General features: G+C 35.6%; 1 protein-coding gene across 4 annotated transcripts in view; it reads right to left on the bottom strand.

Moving 5' to 3' along the window:
* The window catches only part of LOC138701637 (CB1 cannabinoid receptor-interacting protein 1-like), a 605501-nt gene that overhangs the window by 20684 nt on the left and 561009 nt on the right, over positions 1-23808 (bottom strand). For all 4 annotated transcript variants that reach the window (XM_069828738.1, XM_069828740.1, XM_069828741.1 and 1 more), the window contains one exon: positions 6045-6189. In XM_069828738.1, the coding sequence (XP_069684839.1) occupies positions 6045-6189 (145 nt within the window). The remainder of the gene's footprint in view (positions 1-6044; positions 6190-23808) is intronic.

Below are 23808 nucleotides of genomic sequence, written 5' to 3'. Positions count from 1 at the left end.
CAGAACTCTTTCAGATGTCAGTTTCTTACTAAAGATTCTGAATTAGACTTCAAGCTTATCGTTAAGGAGGGCTTTTTAATTTATATTTCAGTTTGTACTTTTTAAATGCTGAAATATAATGATGATGATGATGATAACGACGATAACAATGACGATGGTGATGATAATATCACCATCATGTGTAATTGTTACCTTTGTGACAGTTTGCTACAAATTAATTAGTAACTTTCTGTTACAGATAATTACTGAATGTATGCAACTGGTGTCAAATATTTTGAGGACGGATCTCTAACAACAAAATATTAAGAAACTTTCATATGAACATTGTCCTGAAAATGCTTAGTTTCAGAGTTAGTAAGGAGTTCGTTCTTATATTGATGATAAAAAATAGTCAACAGAAATTGCTTTCATGTTGCAACTTTTTCTTCAGAACAGGCCATAAGATCTGATGTCCTGTGTTTGATTGTCATATTATTGGTCCCTACTTCTCACATCTGACAGGAGCCAGATATCGGCGGTTTCTCAGAAATGAATTGCGCTATTTAATGGAAGATGTACCTCTGGACGTTAACCACCAAATATGGTACCTGAATGATGATGCTCCATCTCACTTTAGCCTGAGAGTTCGTCGTCACTTTAATCGCCGTTTTCCGCAAAGTTGGATTGGTCGAGGAAGATCCATTGAATGGCCTGCTTGATCGCCAGATTTAAATTCAATGGATTTTTATCTCTGGGATATTTGAAGTCCATAGTTTATGAAATTCCTGTACCTAATGAAATGCAGGCTCAGTGGGTGCATCAACACAGGGGAGGAGGCAACTTTGAGCAATTTTTGTAATACATTTTGTTTTGTAATAAGTTGGTTAGTATCACTACTTGTACTATCAGCTTATTTGTTACCAATAAAATATCATACCGGTAACTTTGAAACTAAGAATTTTCAAGATCATGTTTATATAAAATTTTTCAATGTTTTGTTGTTAGAAATATATTCCCGAAACATGACACCAATTTGTGTACACTCTGTATATTGAAGTTATGATAGACTTGCATAAGTTAATAAAATGATGTCTTTTTGCAGCTGGAAAAGACTACATGGAGAAAAGGTCAATCTTTTTCAATTTCTTATGTATAAATTTCACAGTACATTCTGCTGACAATTGCACAGTCGGAGCTATGTGTATTTCTTCTTTATGCAAGAGTTTTTATTTCATGAGCTAGCTCTCTGAATTTGATTGAATTATTCAGTCCATGTCAATTGAAAATAGTACCGTAATTGGTATGTAATATCAATGAGGTAACTGACTTTGCTGTCTTTATCCAAGAATATTATGTCACAGTAGGTTTGCCATACGCCGTGAATTTCGCGTGCATTCTGTGATTTTATAGTGTAGGCAGAAAGTCCGGGTCGAAAAGACCTAAGTCCGCAATTTTGAATATAGTCGGACAGAAATCTGGGTATTTGGAATAATTTGTGCGACAGTGTCGAAATGACATTCAAGTGGATGTAAGATAATAAATACATTTTGCGAACTGAATGAGAGCCTTCGCTTTGACCAAGTGATCAAATTGAAATATTTCCTATCGGACAACAAAGAGGAAAGTTATAAATGCATGCTTTCACACAAAATCTGAGTAAATTTTTATCACAACTGTGTTTCTGTGGAGTAGTAGGCTACTCAGAATTGTTGAAAATTGTAGAATTTTACTTTTCTGTACCTGAGCATAATGTCAACGTTGCAAAAGTATTTCTTTGATGGATGCTGATTGAACAGAAGAAAGGAACAGATTATCACATGTCAGGAAATGCATTTCTGCAGATACAATATGATATGAAAAATGTAAATTGCAGTGAATTTAACAAGATCATTCAGAAACAAACGAAGCTCCTTTCTTCTATTCACAGATCTCATAAGTTTCTTTTGTTTACTTGGTTATTTGTTTATTTAACGACGCTGTATCAACTACGAGGTTATTTAGTGTCAAAGGGATTGATGATAGCGAGATGATATTTGGCGGGATGAGACCGAGGATTTGCCATAGATTACCTCACCTCGGAATCAGTCCAAGTGGAAATCGAACCTGTACCCGAGCACTACTCCGGATCGGCAGACAAGCACCTTAGTCAACTGGGCTATGCCACTGACAGTTCTCAGAAATAAGAGTGGTACTGTGGTGATGATATACAGACTTGAATGGTCTGCCGTTAAAATAAATGGTAATAATATAATGATCATGTCAAATAAGAAAGTGATAGATAAGATAAAGTGTATTATTGAAGTATCCAATCACCTCCATAATATTATGTAAGAAGGCCCAGATTTATAGCTACTGATGTAATGTCTATAGTAAATAAATTATATTTAATGACCATATTAAATACAATGTAAGTTCCTTAGAAATTTATACATTTCCTGTTATCGATGAATTGCGTCGATCATGTCCTGGTTTTGTGTTCCTTTATTATGATAACCCTCTGTCAGAGTGACTTTGTGGTATCTGTTCTTTCAGTAATGATCCAATGAATGATACATCTGTTACAGTAGAATTTGCTATTTCTATGTTATTAGTAGGGCAACCATAAATTTACATAATTATGTAACTGGCAATTTAGTTTCGATTGTCACAAAAATAAGGTTTAAAAAATATATACTTTTAAAAACCGTGATTAAGTAATTAAAAAAAATACACATAAACTACAATACTTAAGTTTCATTTCAGGCCAAGCTGTACTTTAATAGCAAATCGTAAAAGAGAATAATTAAACATTTTTTTTATAAAAGGAAACCTCTAACAATAATTAGCCCTACTATTCAATGAAGATTAGAACAATGGACATCAACTGCTGTTACTTTAAATGCTGTTTGCTTAGTTTTTTTAATGTTTCATGTTTATATTATTTTGTTTATTCAATTTTTACGGTATATTTCAATATTATAATACATATTTAAAAAGCTTTCTGTTGAACAACAACAAGCAATTTGGAAATATATAACAATGCATTATCACAGTAATACATTATTATTACTGTTGTTGTTGTTGTTATTCCAATGGAAAGTAACCCATCTTTTCCCTGGCATCACAACACAGCTTTGTTAAATTTTATAATTTATTACCGGTATTACTATTATTATTATTATTATTATTATTATTATTATTACAGTAACAAAAATCTAAGGAACTCTTTCCTTAAAGGAACTGGAATACGAATAGCCGAGAATCCAGTGGGATGCTATTGATAAAGCTGATGTGGACTAAACCTGTATTTTAATTTTCTTTCTCATGCTACAGACTAAACAACAACAATGCTATTTTCGTTCTATAGTTATTGCTGTTCATCGACAAATCATCATATCATTGGCTAAGAATTGTTTATATGGTTTGAAATAGCCATTAAGGAAACTGGCTACAAGTTTTATAAATTCAATTTGTCTGTCTGCTAAATCCTGATCTTCGCATAAATATCTATACAAAATTTTAGAAATCTACACGATTATGAATGGTTGGTCACGAACTACTTGGGGAGGTGACATGATCTTAGCTATGAGGAAAAGGAATGTGAATGACAATTCATGGACTGACGGAGATGCCTGATACCAGTTTATAAGGAGTAACCGCTGACAAGAAGTGACACCTAAGAAGAGATGAAGAATGAATAGGTGGTCTATTTTGTTTTGTATGAGACCTTCTTGAACAGCAAGGCTGTACACACCAAATTGAAGGTGTGGAAATCTAACTCCAGAGCACAAAGTCAGGAAAAACATTACATATCCATTCTAGAGTCTAATGCAGCTCTGGGAACTAACAGGCCTAGAGGAGAATTACTGTAGAGTGATCGACTTTCCATGATGAGCCTTACTTAAACAATCCGTCACTGAGCAATGGTTACCTTACTTTCTACTTGTATCGGATCAAAACATTACTGTCTTAGCCAGGGAAGGTGGAGTGAGGAATTTAGGGTAGTCGGTGGTGATTCACTTGAGGTATTAATTTCCATTCCTGACTCTAATGAATGAATGTCTTTTTTATTGTGGTATGAGAAAGCTGTGCAGCACAACTACTGTACGGTACCAACATACTAGTTTGCATAAGGAAACTTTTCGAACTACAGTACCATGGGAGCTAACGAAATGATTTATGAAAATCTCCCCTTTCTAAAATTATTAGGACAAAGAAAACACAATTTTTAATAAGTTATTCAACAGTGCTGTATCGACTGTACTGTTATCAAACGATGATGGTATTAATGATAGCAAGATGATTGTTCGGAGAGATGAAGCCGAAGATTCGTTATGGGATTATCTGATATTTACCTTACAGTTGGGAAAAAACAGAATTCGAAGTTATATCCGAGCGCAACCTAAGAGCATGAGTTCCATTCACTAAAATAATATTTGTGGTTCAGGAAGCTAACGATATAACTCCAAGCCAAAATAAATGCAACGTTAGGCATTTAAAATACTCCATGTTTCATTAATTAAATAAAAAAAATAAAAAAAAAATAAAATAATAATAATAATAATAATAATAATAATAATAATAATAATATTTTTCAGGAATTTGGTGTATCAAATCTAAAACAAATTTACAAACAAATATTGCTGATTTACTTCCATAAAAATCACAATAAATTTAAATATGATCTCGTGAATATTGTACAGTACGAGACAAAACTACAATTTCTTTCTAGACATCCCCAAACGCCACACAACTGCTAAATTAAAACACCACAGAAATTTTGGACCCATAATATATAATGCATTAATTAGAACTTACCCTGAACTAAGTATACTTAACATACCTAGATTTAGGAAACAAATTAGAGTAATTATTTGTATATATTATTACATTCTGTATGTATTTTACCATATATTAATGTTACTGTGCTCAATGAACTCTCTTAATTTTGTGATATATTTTGTATAACTGATCTGAACTGCGCCCGAGCACGAGCTTCTACTCTTTCGAGCTGCAATGCCTGATGTAGGTCAAGTGTAATGTATTAAATAAATAAATTTGAAATTTGAATAATAATAATATAATAATAATAATAATAATAATAATAATAATAATAATAATAATAATAATAATAATAATGGCGGCCGGGTAGCTCAGTTGGTAGAGCAGCTGGCTACGGACTGGGAGATCCGGGGTTCGATCCCAGGTGGTTACAGGATTTTTTTCTCGTTGCCAAACTTTCAGAACGGCCCCGAGGTTCACTCAGCCTCCTATAAAATTGAGTACTGGGTCTTTCCCGGGAGTAAAAGGCGGTCAGAGCTTGGTGCCGATCACACCACCTCATTCTAGTGCCGAGGTCATGGAAAGCATGGGGCTCTACCTCCATGCCCCCCAAGTGCCTTCATGGCATGTTACGGGGATACCTTTACCTTTTTTAATAATAATAATAATAATAATAATAATAATAATAATAATAATAATAATAATAATAATAATAATAACAACAATAATCCTGACATGTATTAGCCTATACTATAGCCTGTTCTCAATCCATCGCTTATCAAGTCTTCCAAATTACGGTACCTTTTACTTTTGGGCTTATTATTAAAAAATTGGCATGAAATTCTTGAGATGCACACCTTTACCATGATTTTTTTTTTATCAATTTCCATTGTTATCTACATTTAGAAGGGGTGGTAAATTATTACAAATTTATTAGCCAGATTTATTGTGGATTTAGCATTTTCCTTCCAATGCCATCATTTTTAATTCTTCAGCGTTTTAATCCGTTTTAAATAAAAAATTTCAATATATTAACCAAATAAATGAATATGTTGTTAATTAGCATCTGGTACTGCAGGCTATCAAGTTACGTCTCGAGGACTACTTGTATTCTGTGGACTACAGTTTGGAACATTGGGAGGCTCAGTTAAAAATTTTAATTCCTGCAAAAAGTAATTATTATTATAATGGAAAACCATACATACTTCGAGTTCTGAATTGATTTAATCACGCAAACTTGAAAAAATTAATTTGTACTGTGATGATAAAATTTCAATGTTTAATTATTTTTTTTTCCTGCCGACCTTCATAGCAATAACGAGATCCTGGCGCTGACCCTTCTTGCTGGGACTCAAACCGTCTGTGTTGTAGTAGGAAGAGTAGGCACACGCTGTGCTGTCCCGTGATCTCTCACAAGGCTCCACCTCCTGGCCAGCGATCACCAGGCTCCTGTAATCAGTCGAAGTCCAGAAATTATACAGAGTGTGTCAGGAGGAAAGGTACATGGTTTGAGAGGTTATAATACTGATGATTCTGAACAAAAAAGTCCATAAGATTCTCCATCTTCCCCTCATGTCATCTATCACCTGTAATAGTTAAAAATAGGCTGCCGTTTTCCTATATCATTCCATTAACATTCTTCACCTTCCCCTTACGTCATCTATCATCTGTAATAGTTAAAAATAGGCTGTGGTGGTTTTGGGGGGTAGTACGGGTTTCCAATGCTGATATAGAAAGATTGAGGGTGGACTTATCAGGTACTCGTCTGGAATGGGACTTGGCTTTGTCAGGGTTGAGGCAGGATGGTCCACCTGTCAGTATCAAATTTACGAATGCTATCCAGGCCACCTGTCGAACATGGACAATCATGGTATGAGTATACAGGGTGAACCGTAAGTAATGTAATTAATTTCATGGGGTTATTCTTTGTGATATTTCAAACAAAAAAGTTTCGTACAATTTTGCTCGTTTTTGCTTTCTTTTCAAAATCAAAATTGTTTGTTATAAAACACTTCATAGCGTATACTTAATATTCATAAATGAGGACCTCGCAGTCTTCATTGAATAATCAATGACTATAAGTAGACATACATGTAGATATCGGGTCCCGGCATAGCTCAGATGGAAAGAGCGCTCAGCACGCAAAGAAGAGAGGCCTTGGGTTCGATTTCCGGTGCCGGAACGAATTTTTCTCCAATACTATGTATTTTAGTTTAGTCCTTTAAATGTGCAGAAATGTGATTCGAACAAATGCAACTTTTCGTTTTGAAAAATAATTTTAAAATATTACATTTCTTCGGATCAAATTTCTGCACATTTAAAGAACAAAACTAATATTCAGGGGCGATTTCTCCGGGCATGCTATGCTTGCTGCGCAAGCCCAATATTTTCGTAGAATGTGTATTTCTCAAAATGGGATTACATACATTAAAATTTCTTTTGATTTTTGTAATAATGTCTAGGCATAATACCATCCGCAGGTTGCACACCGCAAGATCGCAACGCTTGCTCGTTTCTCGGAGCTACAGGAAAGACGTAGAAACAGCGAGGATATGATGCGCGCGCAAGTGCCTTCTTCCTAATCCGTCCCAGTCGCACATGTTTCTGTTAAGGTGCGTACACACTTAGCGAACGAACAACGAACGAACGACAAACGATTGCATTCGTTGATTGAAATCGGTACGTGTGTACGTCGCAGCAAAGGCAAACCGATCGTTTGGTTTGCCTTCGGAAGTGATCCGTCGCTTGTCGGTACATCAAAGGAAGTTGGTATTCGTTGTGGACGGGATTTGCCACTAGCTTGTAGTTCGTAGCAGAACGCAGCGCTTAGTTCAATTTCACTAACAGGATGTCGAAACTGGAGTGGACGGAAGACGCTGTTATAAATCTCATTAATGCATATAGGGAGCAGGAAACTTCATGGAATCCCAAGTATCCTACTTACCACAATAAAATAAGAAAACATGATGTTTGGGAACCTATTGGGAAGATGTTTAGCTGGAAGATAGGCGAGTCAAACACGTGCAAAATTTGAAAATTATTTTTGTTTATTTATTTTCAGTGGATATATTTTTTTTTGTTTATTGTAGGGAGCAGAAGTCAAAAAGAAAATTGAATCCCTACTGACATCATTCTGGAGTGAAAGACAGAATTCCATAAAAAGTTCTGGAATGGGGAGTGATGAAGTGTACGAGTCAACTTGGTTCGCGTATAAACATATGTCGTTCCTTTTGGACAAATTCACGCCCAGAAAAAACAAAGTTCCAACCTTGTGCACACAAAATAAATTATTGGCATTGAAAAGTGTCTTTTCGTAAGCATGATGCGCATACGACAAACACAGACAAATCTCTCTTTTTAATATTTTAAGATAATTATTGTCAGTGAGGTATCCGTGTACCGAAACTTTCCCCTGGGGCCTATTTCATAAAAGTAATATTACTAAAAAGGTAATAACATTAAGTAATATTATTACTGTTCTGTTTCATAAAAGTAATATTTAATAATATTACTTATTACTGTAAACGCTCATATTATTACTAAAATAAATAATAATATTACTAAAGTGTTTCATAAAGCAGCAAAGAAAATTAAATTTATTAATAATATTAACGTTAGTTCCATGACTGTATTTTAAGTAATAATTTAATAATTTGTAAAAAGTAAATGCCAATGTAGGGTTAGATTTTGAAGATAAAACCATGAAACCATTTGAAATGGATAATTCTGACTCAAATAGTGATGAAGAGGGAGTGTTTGTCCGACGTCCAAGAAATTTTAGACAACGAATATCCTACAACCATATGCAAGAAAGTTACGAATATAATGAAATAGTTGACCTTTCAATTCGAGAATTTTTCGCAAAAAACTCTGTTCCTTCAAGTTATTTTCACGTCTTTTCCCCATTTTAAAAAGCATAAGAGACAAAATGAATGACTAACAAAGTCCCTCTCCATACTTACAAATACTTACAAACTGTCATAGGCGTCAATGTAGGTGGACCGGGCTGAAATTGAAAACTATCTTATCTAATTGTAAAAGAGGAACAATTGGAAAGGATGAAACCTAAATTAAATTCAATTACAGTATAGAACTGTTAGAAAGTAATTACTGTATATTTTACATTATTTTATGTTATTTGAATGATTGAACTTAACGTTTTTCCCTCCTTTCTCGTCATTTTTTAAATTATAATAATTGTTCAGAAATATATGCCTATGGGACATCTACATAACAAAATACAGTAATATTAATATTTTCTGTACCTATTGAAATGTTTTTTCAGTGTATACTTGTGACAACCTGAATCTATATACTCTTCACTAATTAACATTGTGAAGATCTTGGTGAGCCAAAATCTTTTGCAGACATATATCAACAAGTAGATCTATTACAAAATATGTGGACTACTTTAAACCACCCCTATTGAGGGCATAAACTAAAATTAACTTACGAGATTTATAGGTACCGTATCCACAATTCCACATCACAATCTCTAATTAGAACATATGTATTTGCATTTTGTATAGTTAGGTAACTTCTTGAAAATACTACTTACAACATAATCAGCAATAAAAACCCATTAAGACAATTTCAGTATTTTTATTAATTTCGTCATAACATTAATCTTCTACAACATCCACACCTTCAAACTCAAACACTATATTTTCTAGGAACGACTTCACCGCGTAAGTACTTATGTCGTTATTGCATTACTTATTTATTTTTGGTAAAAGAGTAATTTTTATGTGTATTTATTTACGCTTGCACCAATAATTTTTAAGCCTTTTTATATAAGTACTTGCGCAGTATTCCGAATTATAACGGAACTTGAAATATCTTACATAAGACGCTTTGCAGGGTCCACTAACCCTGTCGTTAACACTGTCCTTAAGGCTGGTACAATATTGTCATCAAAAGTTTTCACTGCTTAACATTTTCATATGGTACTTCTTTAGATAACGAGGTCCAATTTTTACACACGCGCGCGCACACACACGCTTCTGTCACTGATACACTGTTTTTGGAATTGCAAACTTTACAACAGCAGAGACGTGAACAATTAGGAATGATAAATATCTGTTCACAATATTTTAGATTTATCATATTGTTTCTTTTACTCGTAAATCAACTGAATCAAATAACAGAAACAATAACTTCGAGTTGCAGTGATTTACAATCTTATCTGAAATAAATTGTCTCCCAAACCTTCACACATATTACGATTTACTCTGTTGTTGCTATTAAAGATAGTACTTCAAAACTTATTTCATTCAACAACTGTTAACAGAGAGAATAATATAAATAGCTGTAGAGTGCAGACCAACTTGGTTATGTTTGTCAGCCTTAACCTCAAATCATCTGGCTACTGTACGTATTTTATGACTCGTGCAAAACGTTTATGAAACAGAATTTAGTCGGTTAATAAAATTGTTTTCCTGACTGCAATACTATTACTTAATATTATTACTGTGTTTATGAAACAGGCCTGCACTTGCTATAATTATATTTTCGTCTGCCTTTATAGCGGATAATCAGCGAATGTGAATGTTTTCTGACAATTTGCTGATGATTTGTACGTCGCTTCAAACAGCGAACGAACAACGAAGTTTTGCTTCATCATTCGTTCGTTGTTCGTTCGCTAAGTGTGTACGCACCTTTATATGCTGTATGAAGCTCTGGTCCGAGAGCTACAAACAACGACTATTTAACGTTGCCAATTCAGCGGTTTTCCCGCTAGATCTAGCGTTTTTCGGCGATAGTTTAGCGGGTAAAATTTATGAAACTTGTATTGCTGATCTAGGGATTTAGAGGGTATTTTTAGGACTCACAGCGGCAAAATAATATAATTTTACATTGACAATACAGCAATTTAGCGGTTTCTGCAAGGCTTCACAGCGGATGTTTAAGAATCGAGTTGGCAACACTGATTGGCAGCAGTTTTTACCAGTGAATGTGCTGTGATTTGCGAGTGTAATGTAATTTTATGAGCAGAATGCAAGTTAGCTGCTGCATGTATTATTAGTTCTTAAACGTTAATTTGAAGTGTTGCAATGAGTTCGGAAATGTGTGTTATTGAAACTTTATTAACAAATCCATTTTCCCGGAGGACTATTCAAGAGAAGACCGACATTATAAAGAACGGCAGACCATGTCCAGGGCTCCCAGATTTAAAAAGACAGCATAAGGAGAAAAATAGAGAATATGCGCGCTCGTTCAGTGCATCTCAATACAACAATACGCATTGGTTGGCAGGGTCGAAAAAACTGAATAAACTGTTTTGTTGTTATTTTCTACAGATAACGGTGTATGGTGTAAAAGTGGCTTTGACAATTTAAATATTTTAACATTGTTTATTACAAGACACGAAAAGTCTGCAAACTAGATGAATTATATCCTCCCATCTTCCCCCATCAATAAAAGAGCAAGCCTAACTTTCGTGACCAGCATTCGCCCCTGCTAATATTCTTTCAATCACTTATTATCTTAGTATAATTGACTGAGCATGTTGGGAATGAAATCAATGGCTTTCCCAAAACACGCTATGAAATGTTTAATATAATACAATTTTTATCTCGGAAAGAAGGCAAAAACGAACAACATTGTATTAAACTTTTTTGTTTGAAATATCTCAAAGAATAACCCCCTGAAATTAATGTCTTTACTTATGGTTCACTCTGTGTATATGGGTCAATATAAGTGTAAATGCAAGGATCCTTCCCGAGTACGATCCTCGAAAAAGCCAAGCCAAGACTACGTATTAAAAAAAAGCACACATCACTTTAACTTTCAGTAGAGCACACTGACTACATCTATACGAATATTATTCATCAAATATAAACGTATACTCAACCACTATTAACGGCAGGCAGGTCCTGGAATTCATGTGGCAATCACCATTCACCTTCCCAGCACGCAAGGTCGCTTAGCTGGTGCGCTGGCAGTAACTGTTCGTAACTAGGGCTTAGCGAGACACTTTACAACACATTTTATTGATATTTCTGCATCGATATGGACTTCGATTGACTAACAAGGTCAAGTACGATTTTGAAGACGTAAACATAGTACTTTGAAAGCGATTTTGCTCTTGTGTTTTAACTATATAAAGACGTATGTGTTCACGTATTTTCAGTAATTGGCCTAGTTATAAATATTAAATTAATGTTCTTCTTCTGAGTTTGTTTAACATTAAAAGGAATGCTGCATAAAGTTAATTTATTGATCGTCGATCCACTTTCACAAGGGGAAAGGGTTTTTTATACGGAAATCATAAATTTTACGGGAGAGTAAAAAAATGATTTTCTAATAGGCCTAGAATTTTATTTGAAAATATCTTATATTTTATTCTTTGCATTCCATAGTAGGCCTATATAACAATATATTGAACTCTTAAGACAAGGAAAAAGGGCTTCATTTTCTAAAATGAACAAAACGATATGTTTTCCCGTACAAAAAGGTTGTTCATAGTTGCTTATACTGTAAGTTACAACCTTTTGACTGTTTTATGAAGTTTCTCTTTCGACATACAAAATTTATTACTATAATCACCAAAATTAATTAATTCTGACCACTAAAAATGAACGATGTCGTTTGTTATTTTACACGTTTCAACACAGCAAAAATCACCTAATCTCTTTTCAAGTTTTCTTAAAACTTCATGTTTTTTTTTTTTTTTTTTTTTTTTTTTGGAATATATTGGCATGGTACACAGTAATGAGATTCCGTTTCTTTTTCACGAATACACTCTGTTCCTTATCATACAGACAGGACAAACTGTGCAAACTTACAACAACTGGTGTGTTACTACAGTTCTCCCTGGAGAAAGTTTGGCCACGTTTGCTGAGTGCCATGGCTGTAAGATATTATGACTGTTTCGACAATAGAACTGTAAGCAAAACCGAGGACATTCTGAACCAAATATAACCTGTTTCTTCAAATGCCATACATTATTCCTAGACGTTTGGAAAAGCTCCAAGAAAAGTTTAAATATGGTAAATCTCATGATGGTAGAAGAAAGCATGAAAACCATACGAATACTTAAGCGTGATGTTAGACATGCCATAAAGAACCACACAGACCGAACAAAAAGGTTTTAACATGTAAATCCTAAATTTTACAGGAGAGGGAAAAATTAAATTCCAGGTAAAATTTTATTTGAAAATATATTATATTTACATTTTACATTCCACTGTACATATAAGTTATAACAATACGTTTAACTAAAATAAAAAAAAAACACGAAAAGTGCTCATTTTCTAAAATCAACATAACGATGTGCTTTTCCATGCAAAAAACCTGTAATAGTTGCTTACATTTTAAGTTACAGCCTTTTAGCTACAGGCTGATTACAACTTATCTGCATCCGCACATTGTCAATTGAAAGGTAAGGTAATAACTGCCTCCCACTGGAGGTAGCCCAGAAGGACTCAGTATACTCTCCTACATGAATTTTGCAATATTAAATGTTTACATAAATTTTGTAGAAAGAAAATTAAAATAAACATATATGAATAGAAAGTGAATTAAAAAAAAATAAACAGAGTGAATATGATGACTCAGAATTTGGCAAGAGCGTTTCAAAACTGAAGTTATGATGTCAGCAGTAAGTGTCTGTGGTAGTTCAAAAGTCTTCCTGGAACGTTCAAAGAACCTGGGAATCACACCACGAGCTCCAATAAGAAGACCAATCACCTCAATGTCTTCAAGCTGGTATTTTGCTTTGAAGTAATCAACTATTGGCAGATAAATGTTGATCTTTTCTTGATTGACATCCTCCGGCTGGCTACTCCCCGTTTCAATCCTAGCAAAATACCAGGGTTACCAATATAAACTAAACTGACACATTTTTTCTTGACGCACGTAATTGTTCTGAATGGAAAAATCACTTTTACAAAACATGCGTGTTACAACCTATTTGTCCGCAGATAGATGGAGAATCCTTGTAGAATGCAACGAATTTCATGTTGTCAGACAAAATACATTTTAATATTAGATCATACACTAATCTACTAACTAGCAGAATAAACCTGAAATTTATTGTATCTTACCACACTTACATTTAGGAATGACCCGAACGGCCGCTTTCTTATTAGATATCGTGACTCAACTATGTGGTGCCATCTGTAGATTCAGCCATGTAGGCTCAGGGTCCGACGAAATCCCACTAGTGTTCTTTCACTTCCCCTCGAGGGACTAATACGCTTCCTCAAACTGATATCATATGTACTCCAATCACAATACTACATCACGCCGCGCTGTTTTGGGTAGATACTATTGAAATGATGATGATGATGATGATGATGATGATAATTAAATATGACTTGATGGAGGGAAACGCGAGAACCCCGAGAAAAGCCCTCGGTCATCACCGGGATTCGAATTAGAGTCTGCAGTCATCGTAAGTAAGCGCTATTAATTGAGCCACCAAGGCGGCCAAAAATTTTAACCATAATTTTCAAAAGTAGAGAAAATATATTAGAAGCGATTATAATATATAAAATATGAATAACAATGTTCTGTGATGAGTAAAATTACAATAAATAAGTACCGTATATAAATAAATAAATATATACAGGTGGTGTGCGAAAAGCAACGCATTTATCCTTCCCAAGAAAAGCTGCAAACATATTTGTAGATTTAGAAAAGAAGTTTCACAGAGTGGATTGGAAGAAATTGATGGACGTACTGAAGAATATAAGTGTATATATAACTTACCATATATATAAAACAACGAATCAAAATCAGGATAGGAGAAGAAATATCAGAAGGAAGTGAAATAAGGAGAGGAGTACGACAAGGATGCCCTTTATCATCTACCCTGTTCAACATATACTTAGAGGATTTGGTAAAGAACTGTCTTCAGAACATGGGAGGGGTAAAAGTAGGAAGTAGAAGAATGAAGTGCTTAAGATTTGCTGATGATATGGCGTTGTTAGCAGAAGAGGAGATGGTACTAAAGGATATGCTAGTGGAGCTAAATGACAGCTGTGAGCAGTATGTAATGAAAATAAATGCAAACAAGACGAAGACCATGGCTATCGCAAGAAAAATAAAGTAGGTAAATTTGCGGATTCTAAATAAGGCAGTAGAGCAAGTGAACAGCTTCAGTTACTTGGGATTTATTATAAGCAGTAACATGAGCTGCAGCCAGGAAGTCAAAGGGAGGATAGCACTGGCAAAAGAAGCTTTTAATAGAAAAAGGAGCATCTTCTGCGGACCTCTGGAAAAGAACTAAGGAAGAGACGTGGCGCATTATTTTAGTAGTTAGTAGATTAGTGTATGATCTAATATTAAAATGTATTTTGTCTGACAACATGAAATTCGTTGCATTGAATAAACAGTTTATGGTTCACGAGACCTAACCTAAAAATGTATTTCGTTTGATCACGTGAAATGATTAGTATGAATTCCAAAAACGAATGCCACTTTGAAATGTATGCTTTAGAATATTTACTCCATTATTGTAAATATTGTAATAAAAGTCTAAACACGAAAGAAATTAATTAAAATGTGAAATGGTATTTCTATCGATTAACCAAGGGTATCCGTGCGTTTTTTTTAAAGCAAGACGTAAAGCGCTGCAGCAAGACCGTTCTTTTATTACATTTGCTTCACCGTCGCTGCAGCAGCGCTGTAGCAAGCGTGCAGCAAATCAAAATTTCGCTTTACGAGTTTGCTGCACGATCCATCATGGCGGAATGTGTGTTTTGGTCTTTTGCAACCTTTATTATTATCAAAATCGTCTAGTAATAATAATTCCATGTCATTATAATGGAAGTCGAAATTATTTAACATGTTTGGTTCTTTTAGGGTTAAATTTATTACGGCAGAAATAGAAGCCGATATTAATTGTCCACCATTTTGCAGTCAATAGACCTACTTACGTTTTTTTCGACCCTCATTTTGCTGCAGCAAAGCCATGAAGCTCTTTACTGAAGCGCTTTAAAAAAACGCACGGTATGTATCACACGAAATATTTTATTTACACTTAGCCTACCTGAATCTAATCTTGAAATTGTAACCACAACACAAAGCAACACATACAATAACTATTATGTATTAATATTAACACTGGTATTACTTAATTATTAGTAGGTTCAAATTTCACTAGCTTCCAGTAATGGGTTCAGAAATCTAGAACAATTTGAATTTTCAGAATTTAAACTACCGACAACTTGTGTCACTGCTGCCAACATAACAGTTATAAAATCACTACCAGTTGTATTTCTCAGTACCGAAATTCGAAACGAAGTTGGAAAAAGAAAATTCAACCTGCAAACTAGAAAATCACCATAATCCTCTCGCTTATGTAATAGTGGGAAAAAAAATGGTTAGGTTTCACCCTTAAGGTATTAAGTAAGCTGACCCGAACTATAAATACGTTTTTTTCTAACATTCACCGTTTTAGAGGAAAGCGTTATGTTCCTATGAAGCATTTGGCAACATCATGGCTACTGCAATAACTCTAGCAAGCTCAGCCACCCATCTCTTACCTTCCCCTCCCCATCTACTGTATACTCATTCGAAGACATTCGACAGTGCGCTACGTTGCAAGATTTATTTTAACGATTTTTCGCAATTATTCAATTTAAATTAATGGCTAAATGGTCTAATTTACAAAAAAAAAAAAAAAAAAAAAAAAGGCTCAAGACACTAACTGTTCAGATTATTTTTATGTATCTACTTGTATAGCAATCAGTCCTTCGGACCGTTACCGCAATAGAGCGCTACCAACATTAGGCAAAGATTTTTTTTCCCCCTGCTTAACGGTGCTTCAACGAAGGAAAAGTGTTAATACAAGCTTTGTTGTACATATAGAATCACCTCTTAAATTTTGTTGCATCGGTCCCCTTCCCCCCGTATATATCTAAAAAACTGAACAATTATGAAACGAAGTTTGTTGTCTTAATTTTTTATACAATAACATACGAACACCTCTGACTGAGGTTCTGGCTGATATGTACTGCACATCTATTTTCAGGCAGTACATCTCACTTGAAGATATGTATAAGAGGAAGAACAATTGTTTGTATACATCTGAAGTCTGATTAGTGTAATATGTAACTAGTCAGCGATGTATGCAATGGAGGAGGTAAGGAACTGGACACTCAACTCCATTATCTCCTGGCCTAGTTTCCTCACGAGTGATGCCTTGTTGGTGTCACTTGTGGGGTCCAGACAGTCTTCGGACATTGACTAAACAACAACAACATACGAAGTAAATGATTTTGTGTGCAATTCGGTAAACGAAAGTTTATCGTCTTATGCACTCATACACAGTAATTGATGCAGTTTATGTTTATCTTTTTAATGATAGTTGAAGGAAATAAAATATGAACAGGAATGTAATTGGCTACAGAACGCGTGAAACGTACAAAGAGAAAGCGTCTGTCATTTTCACGAAAACTTATTTTATTTTTCTAAGATTTTGGAAGGAAAGTACCGGTAGCTTTAATTAATTAATTTTATTCTGTTGAAGTTAAAGCCATCACTGAAACACAAACATGTCGTAACTGATAAATTCACTCATTAATATGCGTGAACCGTTCATTTGTAGTTGAGGTCTGCGACGATGATATGAAAAATCGCAAGGTAATATCACCACAGTATATACAGTCACGAAGCTTGAGTTGTGAGGGTGCTAGGAACAATAGACTGTGCCGGTACTATTTTGCATTGTCTGTAATGAGGCGATCGTAGCGATCCTAGTGGTTAGCAACTATCTATGGATGCATATTTACTACGTATTGAGCTTCGTCATTGTATATACTAGACTGTGATATTACCATGATACAACATTTATGCGGTTTTCGACTTTTGGTTGACTGAAAACTGATTCCATTGACTTTCTCCCAGTTTCTTCAATGGGAGATAACCAATACTTGTGACTGTTCAATATGGTTCTGACGAAAGGATAAATCTAATCAACAATGTAATGTGTGAGGCTTTTTATTGTGTCTTAGATTACACAGTGCAAACATGAGTTCGCCGAGGCTGGAATCAATGGGACCATCGTCTTCGGTCTGGGATCTCGGGAGCAGCCTGCAAGCAAAATACAACCAGTGAAGCAGCTCTAGAGACCCACAATTTCCGAGGTTACGTTAACAATTTAGGGTACATTTTGGAACGCATTCATCAGACTAATTATGGAATACACGATATGATGGATGTAACACTGGCCCAACTGTAGCTACGTGACTCTTCTCAATTCACACCGTGTTTCTTGGTTAGTAATACTCGTACAAATCAGTTAGGGGTAATTAAGCTTAATACTGTAATAATAATAATAATAATAATAATAATAATAATAATAATAATAATAATAATAATAATAATAATAATAATAATAATAATAATAATGTCTTGTGCATCCGTATCTGTCACCCTAAATTTCTCCGCTGACAATTTTGTACACTACTGTCACATATAGAAGCCTTCCTCTAACCCTAGAACGTTAGATTTCAAAAGGCAATAAAATACTTAGCATGGTTCTCTTGGTAGTGAAGCTGTTCGTCCTATATCGTAAGATACACGACACGTAAAAGAACCTTGTTCCTGACGGCTCCAGAAAAAATTTGCCGGCCATTTCTCGTTAACGTTGAATTTCAAGGCTGAATAACCTCTGTACTTGAAAAGTCGTTAAATAAAGTGCTATTACTACCAATAACCTAGGTACTGCTATAACCACTACCATCAACAACCTAGATAGGTGTACTACTACTACTGCTATTACTACTACTACTAACCTAAGTACTCTACCACCATCAATGTAGGTACCGCAGTACTATTTTCACCACCATTCACCAACCTAGGTACTACTACCACCACCACCACCACCAACCTAGGTATTAATACCACTACAAATCTAGTTACTACTATTACTATCACCATTCACCAATCTCAGTATTACTACCACAACCAACCTAGGTACTACTACCACAACCAACCTAGGTACTACTACTACTACTACTACTACTACTACTACTACTACTACTACTAGCACGAACCTAGGTAATACTACCAGCACAAAAATACACCACTACAAACCTAGGTACTACTACTACCGCCAACCTAGGTACTACCACAAATATAGGTACTACTACCACTACTACCACCACCAACCTATGTACTACTACCACTACTGCCAGCACAAATCTAAATACTACTACCACTAACACCACCACAAACCTAGGTAGTAGTACCACCAATAAACACCACAAACCTAGTATTACTACCGCTACTACCACCACCAATCAAGTACTACTATCACTCTACTACCACCACCAATCTAGGTACCATCACTACAAACCTGGGTACTACTACAACTACATACCTAGTTACTACTACCAATACCACCAACCTAGTACTACTACCGCTACTACCACCACCAATCAAGTACTATCACTCTACTACCACCACCACCAATCTAGGTATCATCACTACAAACCTGGGTACTACTACCACTACAACTACATACCTAGGTACTACTACCAATACCACCAACCTAGTACTGCTACCGCTACTACCACCACAAATCAAGTACTATCACTCTACTACCACCACCAATCTAGGTACCATCACTACAAACCTGGGTACTACTACCACTACAACTACATACCTAGGTACTACTACCAATACCACCAACCTAGTACTACTACCGCTACTACCACCACCAATCAAGTACTATCACTCTACTACCACCACAAATCAAGTACTATCACTCTACTACCACCACCAATCTAGGTACCATCACTACAAACCTGGGTACTACTACCACTACAACTACATACCTAGGTACTACTACAAATACCACCAACCTAGTACTACTACCGCTACTACCACCACCAATCAAGTACTACTATCACTCTACTACCACCACCAATCTAGGTATCATCAACTACAAACCTGGGTACTACTACCACTTCAACTACATACCTAGGTACTGCTACAAATACCAACAACCTAGTACTACTACCGCTACTACCACCACAAATCAAGTACTACTATCACTCTGCTACCATCACCAATCTAGGTACCATCACTACAAATCTGGGTACTACTACCACTACAACTACATACCTAGGTACTACTACCAATACCACCAACCTAGTACTACTATCACTACTACCACCACCAATCAAGTACTACTATCACTCTACTACCATCACCAATCTAGGTACCATCACTACAAATCTGGGTACTACTACCACTACAATTACATACCTAGGTACTACTACCAATATCACCAACCTAGTACTACTATCACTACTACCACCACCAATCAAGTACTACTATCACTCTACTACCATCACCAATCTAGGTACCATTATCCGTCACCCTAATAACCGACTGGCGGACTATCCGACTGTTTTTATTTCGCTTTTTTTTTCTACGGAAACATATGAAGTACTATTGTACGTTATATTAGTATTAAGTATTTTTTCTAGAGAGTGTTATTACAAGCATTTACACTTACACAGTTTGGTCTACTGTTCGAGTTGCCGTACTGTACGACTTCTATATAAAATATATTCCATGAGTGTTAAAAGAAAAGTGTTGTGTTAAGTATTGAATAAAATGCAAATAATTAAGAGGTTTGGGGAAAGAGAAACTGTGGGTTATCTCGCATTAGACTACGAGACTGATGTTACAACTGTGCGCGATTTAATAACAATCAAATATAAAGTGTATATAATATGTAAATCTACAACATGAGACCTCTACTATTCCTATCTTTCTGCTGACAGCCATTACAAGGAATTTTCTTACCCCTTAAAAACACATCGTTGACAACCGATCTTAAATTAATGAACTTTTGATCCACTATCAAGCATGTTAAACACATTCGGAAATTACGATAGTTCAAGTATTCTTCACTTAATTTACGAATAGTACATTATGCAACGAGCCTATAATGATAGTAATTAAGACGCGAGGATGTTTATGAAACGAGCGCAAGCGAGCGTCTTAATTACCATTATAGGCAAGTTTCATACGACTTTTTATGCTCGACCATATTTCTAACTTGAAATTATATAGAATTCATGTTATTCTTATGTAACTGGGGAGTGAACTGACCTTGTGCAATCTCGTAAATTGTGAGATGCGCGCAGACGCGAAAGTATTGATATTTTTCGGGCAACGAACGTCGACGACCTTGATATATAATCTAGAAAGTAAGATAAACGTTAAACTTGATATAACCTTGAAATTGATTCGACATTGAAAAACGAGATGACAAATTGAATTTATTTGAATATTATTTACAATTAACGCTAATTATTATAGTAACAGAACATAACCTTTTGCGAAAGTATTGGATTTCCAGCCTGCGTGACGTTTTGCTAGTTGTCTTTCGATTGCATATCCGAGAATAATCGAAAACCTGAACTTTAATGAATAGGTGTACTTTAATGACATGCATTAAATGACTGCTATCAGGTGTATAATTACTACATTTCGGCATGGTCGAGCATAAAATATTTTATGATACGGATTATCCGATTTTTTTCGATTAACCGTTCAGTGGACCTCTTCATTACAGGGATAACAGAGGTTCTACTGTAAGAGTAATTATGAAGGCCAGTCATACAAGCCCGTTCACTGAAAAATACATGAGAAAGTAACGGAGCAAGTCACAATTCGCTTTCAAATAAGTAAGATTTTAATCGCACCTTTCACATGGTGTTGCGCCGTCTGTGCAGGGCGACTTCCAGCAGGAACTTCAACGGCTGGCTGGACGTGCTCCGAACTCGCGCTGTCCCAGCAATTCGGTTCCTCGTTGACAAGAGGAAGTGTATGGAGGTGGGCGTTGCTATAACCAAATTTTGCAAAGAATTTTCTGCCAATTTCTCTTTCTTTTTTCAATTGTTCACGGGTTCAATGTCACTTTTACAGATTGCCCATATTCTAATGGAACTGTACTTCGCTCTATAACAATATTGTGCTTGGACTGGTGTCGAACCGAGTGATTCTCTCAACCTGGGAACGGCATTTCTATGGGCTTGTTGTCGTGGTTGCTTTCTAAGTAGCTGCTTCTAGGAAAAGGACTATCAGTAGTTATCGGCATATATTACTTGATTAACTGGAATTATATAGTAACAGTAGATTGAAATAGACTCTGAAGAACTTTCCAATTCCAATTCCACAACTGTATCTCACTCTGCTAGCAAGAGTCAACCTCTAAGATTGTTGTTTTACAATGACAGCCTACTCTCATAACCACTTGTCCTGTTCATAATGCCTTCTCTTATTAATGTTCTGAGAATCTGGACATCTTTTGTTATGCCTTTTGCCCAAGGTTTTAGGGAATTTTTTGTGATAACTACCGGGTTTATTGGATCTCTATGAAGTGGCGTAAGGCCCCATTTACCACCAGCTTTTTGAGACGCTAGCTTATATGTAACGTGGATTTTTTTCTTCGCTCGAACTTTGTGGATAGATATATTGGAAGGCGGTCGCTTTCTTCTCGTTTGTGCCATCTTCTTCTTGACAGAGTTAGCCGTCTTCATAGTAATGGCCTTTAGCTCTGCTACACGCTGTTGTTGTAGGAATTGCATTGATTTCACAGCGGAAATCCCTGTATCAGCTTGATTTGACCCGAAGTCCAAGATAGCAAATCTGCCACAAAACGAAATCGGTCGCTGCACCCTCGGTTGATTTGGTATCTCGGAAATTTTGATCTCCTGAAAGAGAAATCTGGCAGATGGCGTTTCAGTTTTAATCTTTTGACGGATCCTTGCCACCAGTTCCGTGGGAGATTTTAACTGCTTAAGCGCAAGATCTGCTTCATAATTATTGTAGACTTGTTCCGGTATTGGATTTGTGACATTGCGACGACTATTTTCCATCAACATATTAGCATTGGGTTGCGGTGTTTTCATGTATTCACTAGACTTATTTACCCTTTTTACTTGTAACCTCACATTCGCGTTCTGTGAGTTTTCAGTCTTGGGAACTGGTTTCTTCCAATAATTTTCATAATTATGTAGCGATTTAGTATGTTTAGATTTATATTCTGGCACGAAAGTACGAGGCTCTATAACTTTATGGGATTTTATCATTGCAATAGCTTTAAAATGAAATGGTTTGGTATTTTCAGTAGAAGGTTTCCTTGACACAGAACGAGATTTTCGGCGACGTGATACGGATAACTTTGTCGTAGAATGTTGTGAGCGTACTGGTTCGATGTTTGAATAGTCAGGCTCGACTTTATCCTTGGTGTTTTTGACGTAGATCTGGCGATTTGAAAATGCTTGTAGAGGAGTCGTAAGCCTAGGTTGTGAAATAATCCTTTTTGGTGCTGTAAGCATGTGCACAGATAATTCACTGGAATCCTTACTGTTATGTTGATTACGCGTAGAAAGAGAGAATTTTTTCTTGATTGACTTCTTATAATGTTTGTCCAACTCATGAAATACACTAATATTCGATGGACCACGTTCAACAAATTCAATTGTGGCTTGGAATTTAGGTGGGTATGGATCTGGAAATTTCATTTTCTTCATTTCATTATTTACGACTTTTCGTACAGCAGTTCTAATTGAAACGGAAGAATCGTGAGGTGGCAAATTTATTTTTGGTTCCATTTTCATTGATAATTTATCACCTACAAGTGTAGTGTTGAACGATTCCGAATATTTGTTTTGTTTCATTTCCATTACAACTTCTTCTTTGGGAGTTTCAGATTTTTGTTTATTATTCTGTGGCTTTATAAGTACTGATTTGTTTTTGTCGCTGGCAGCTTGCGTATTGATAGAATAGTGTGTAGATACAGGAAATGGTGTACTCACGACTTTCTGATTCTCTGGTGATGTTTGCACTAACATATTCGGTAAGTCGAATATTTCATTCGGTGTCATTAATCTTCGGGTTGGAGCACTGGGCTTTGATATTGAAGGGTTTTGGGGTTCTGAAACTAAATCTAGAGAGACATTTTGAGACTGTTGCTGAGGTTGAACTGTGCTATGTTCTGTCTGCAAGTGAGTCTGTGCTTTCGAGTTTCGCAGAGACTTGGTCTGCAAATCATGCAACGATTCGACAGGGACAGATTGTTCACCGGAATTAGAT

Source organism: Periplaneta americana, chromosome 6 (assembly GCF_040183065.1).
Source record: "Periplaneta americana isolate PAMFEO1 chromosome 6, P.americana_PAMFEO1_priV1, whole genome shotgun sequence".
Lineage (NCBI taxonomy): Eukaryota > Metazoa > Arthropoda > Insecta > Blattodea > Blattidae > Periplaneta > Periplaneta americana.
This window is presented reverse-complemented; position numbering and strand designations above follow the sequence as displayed.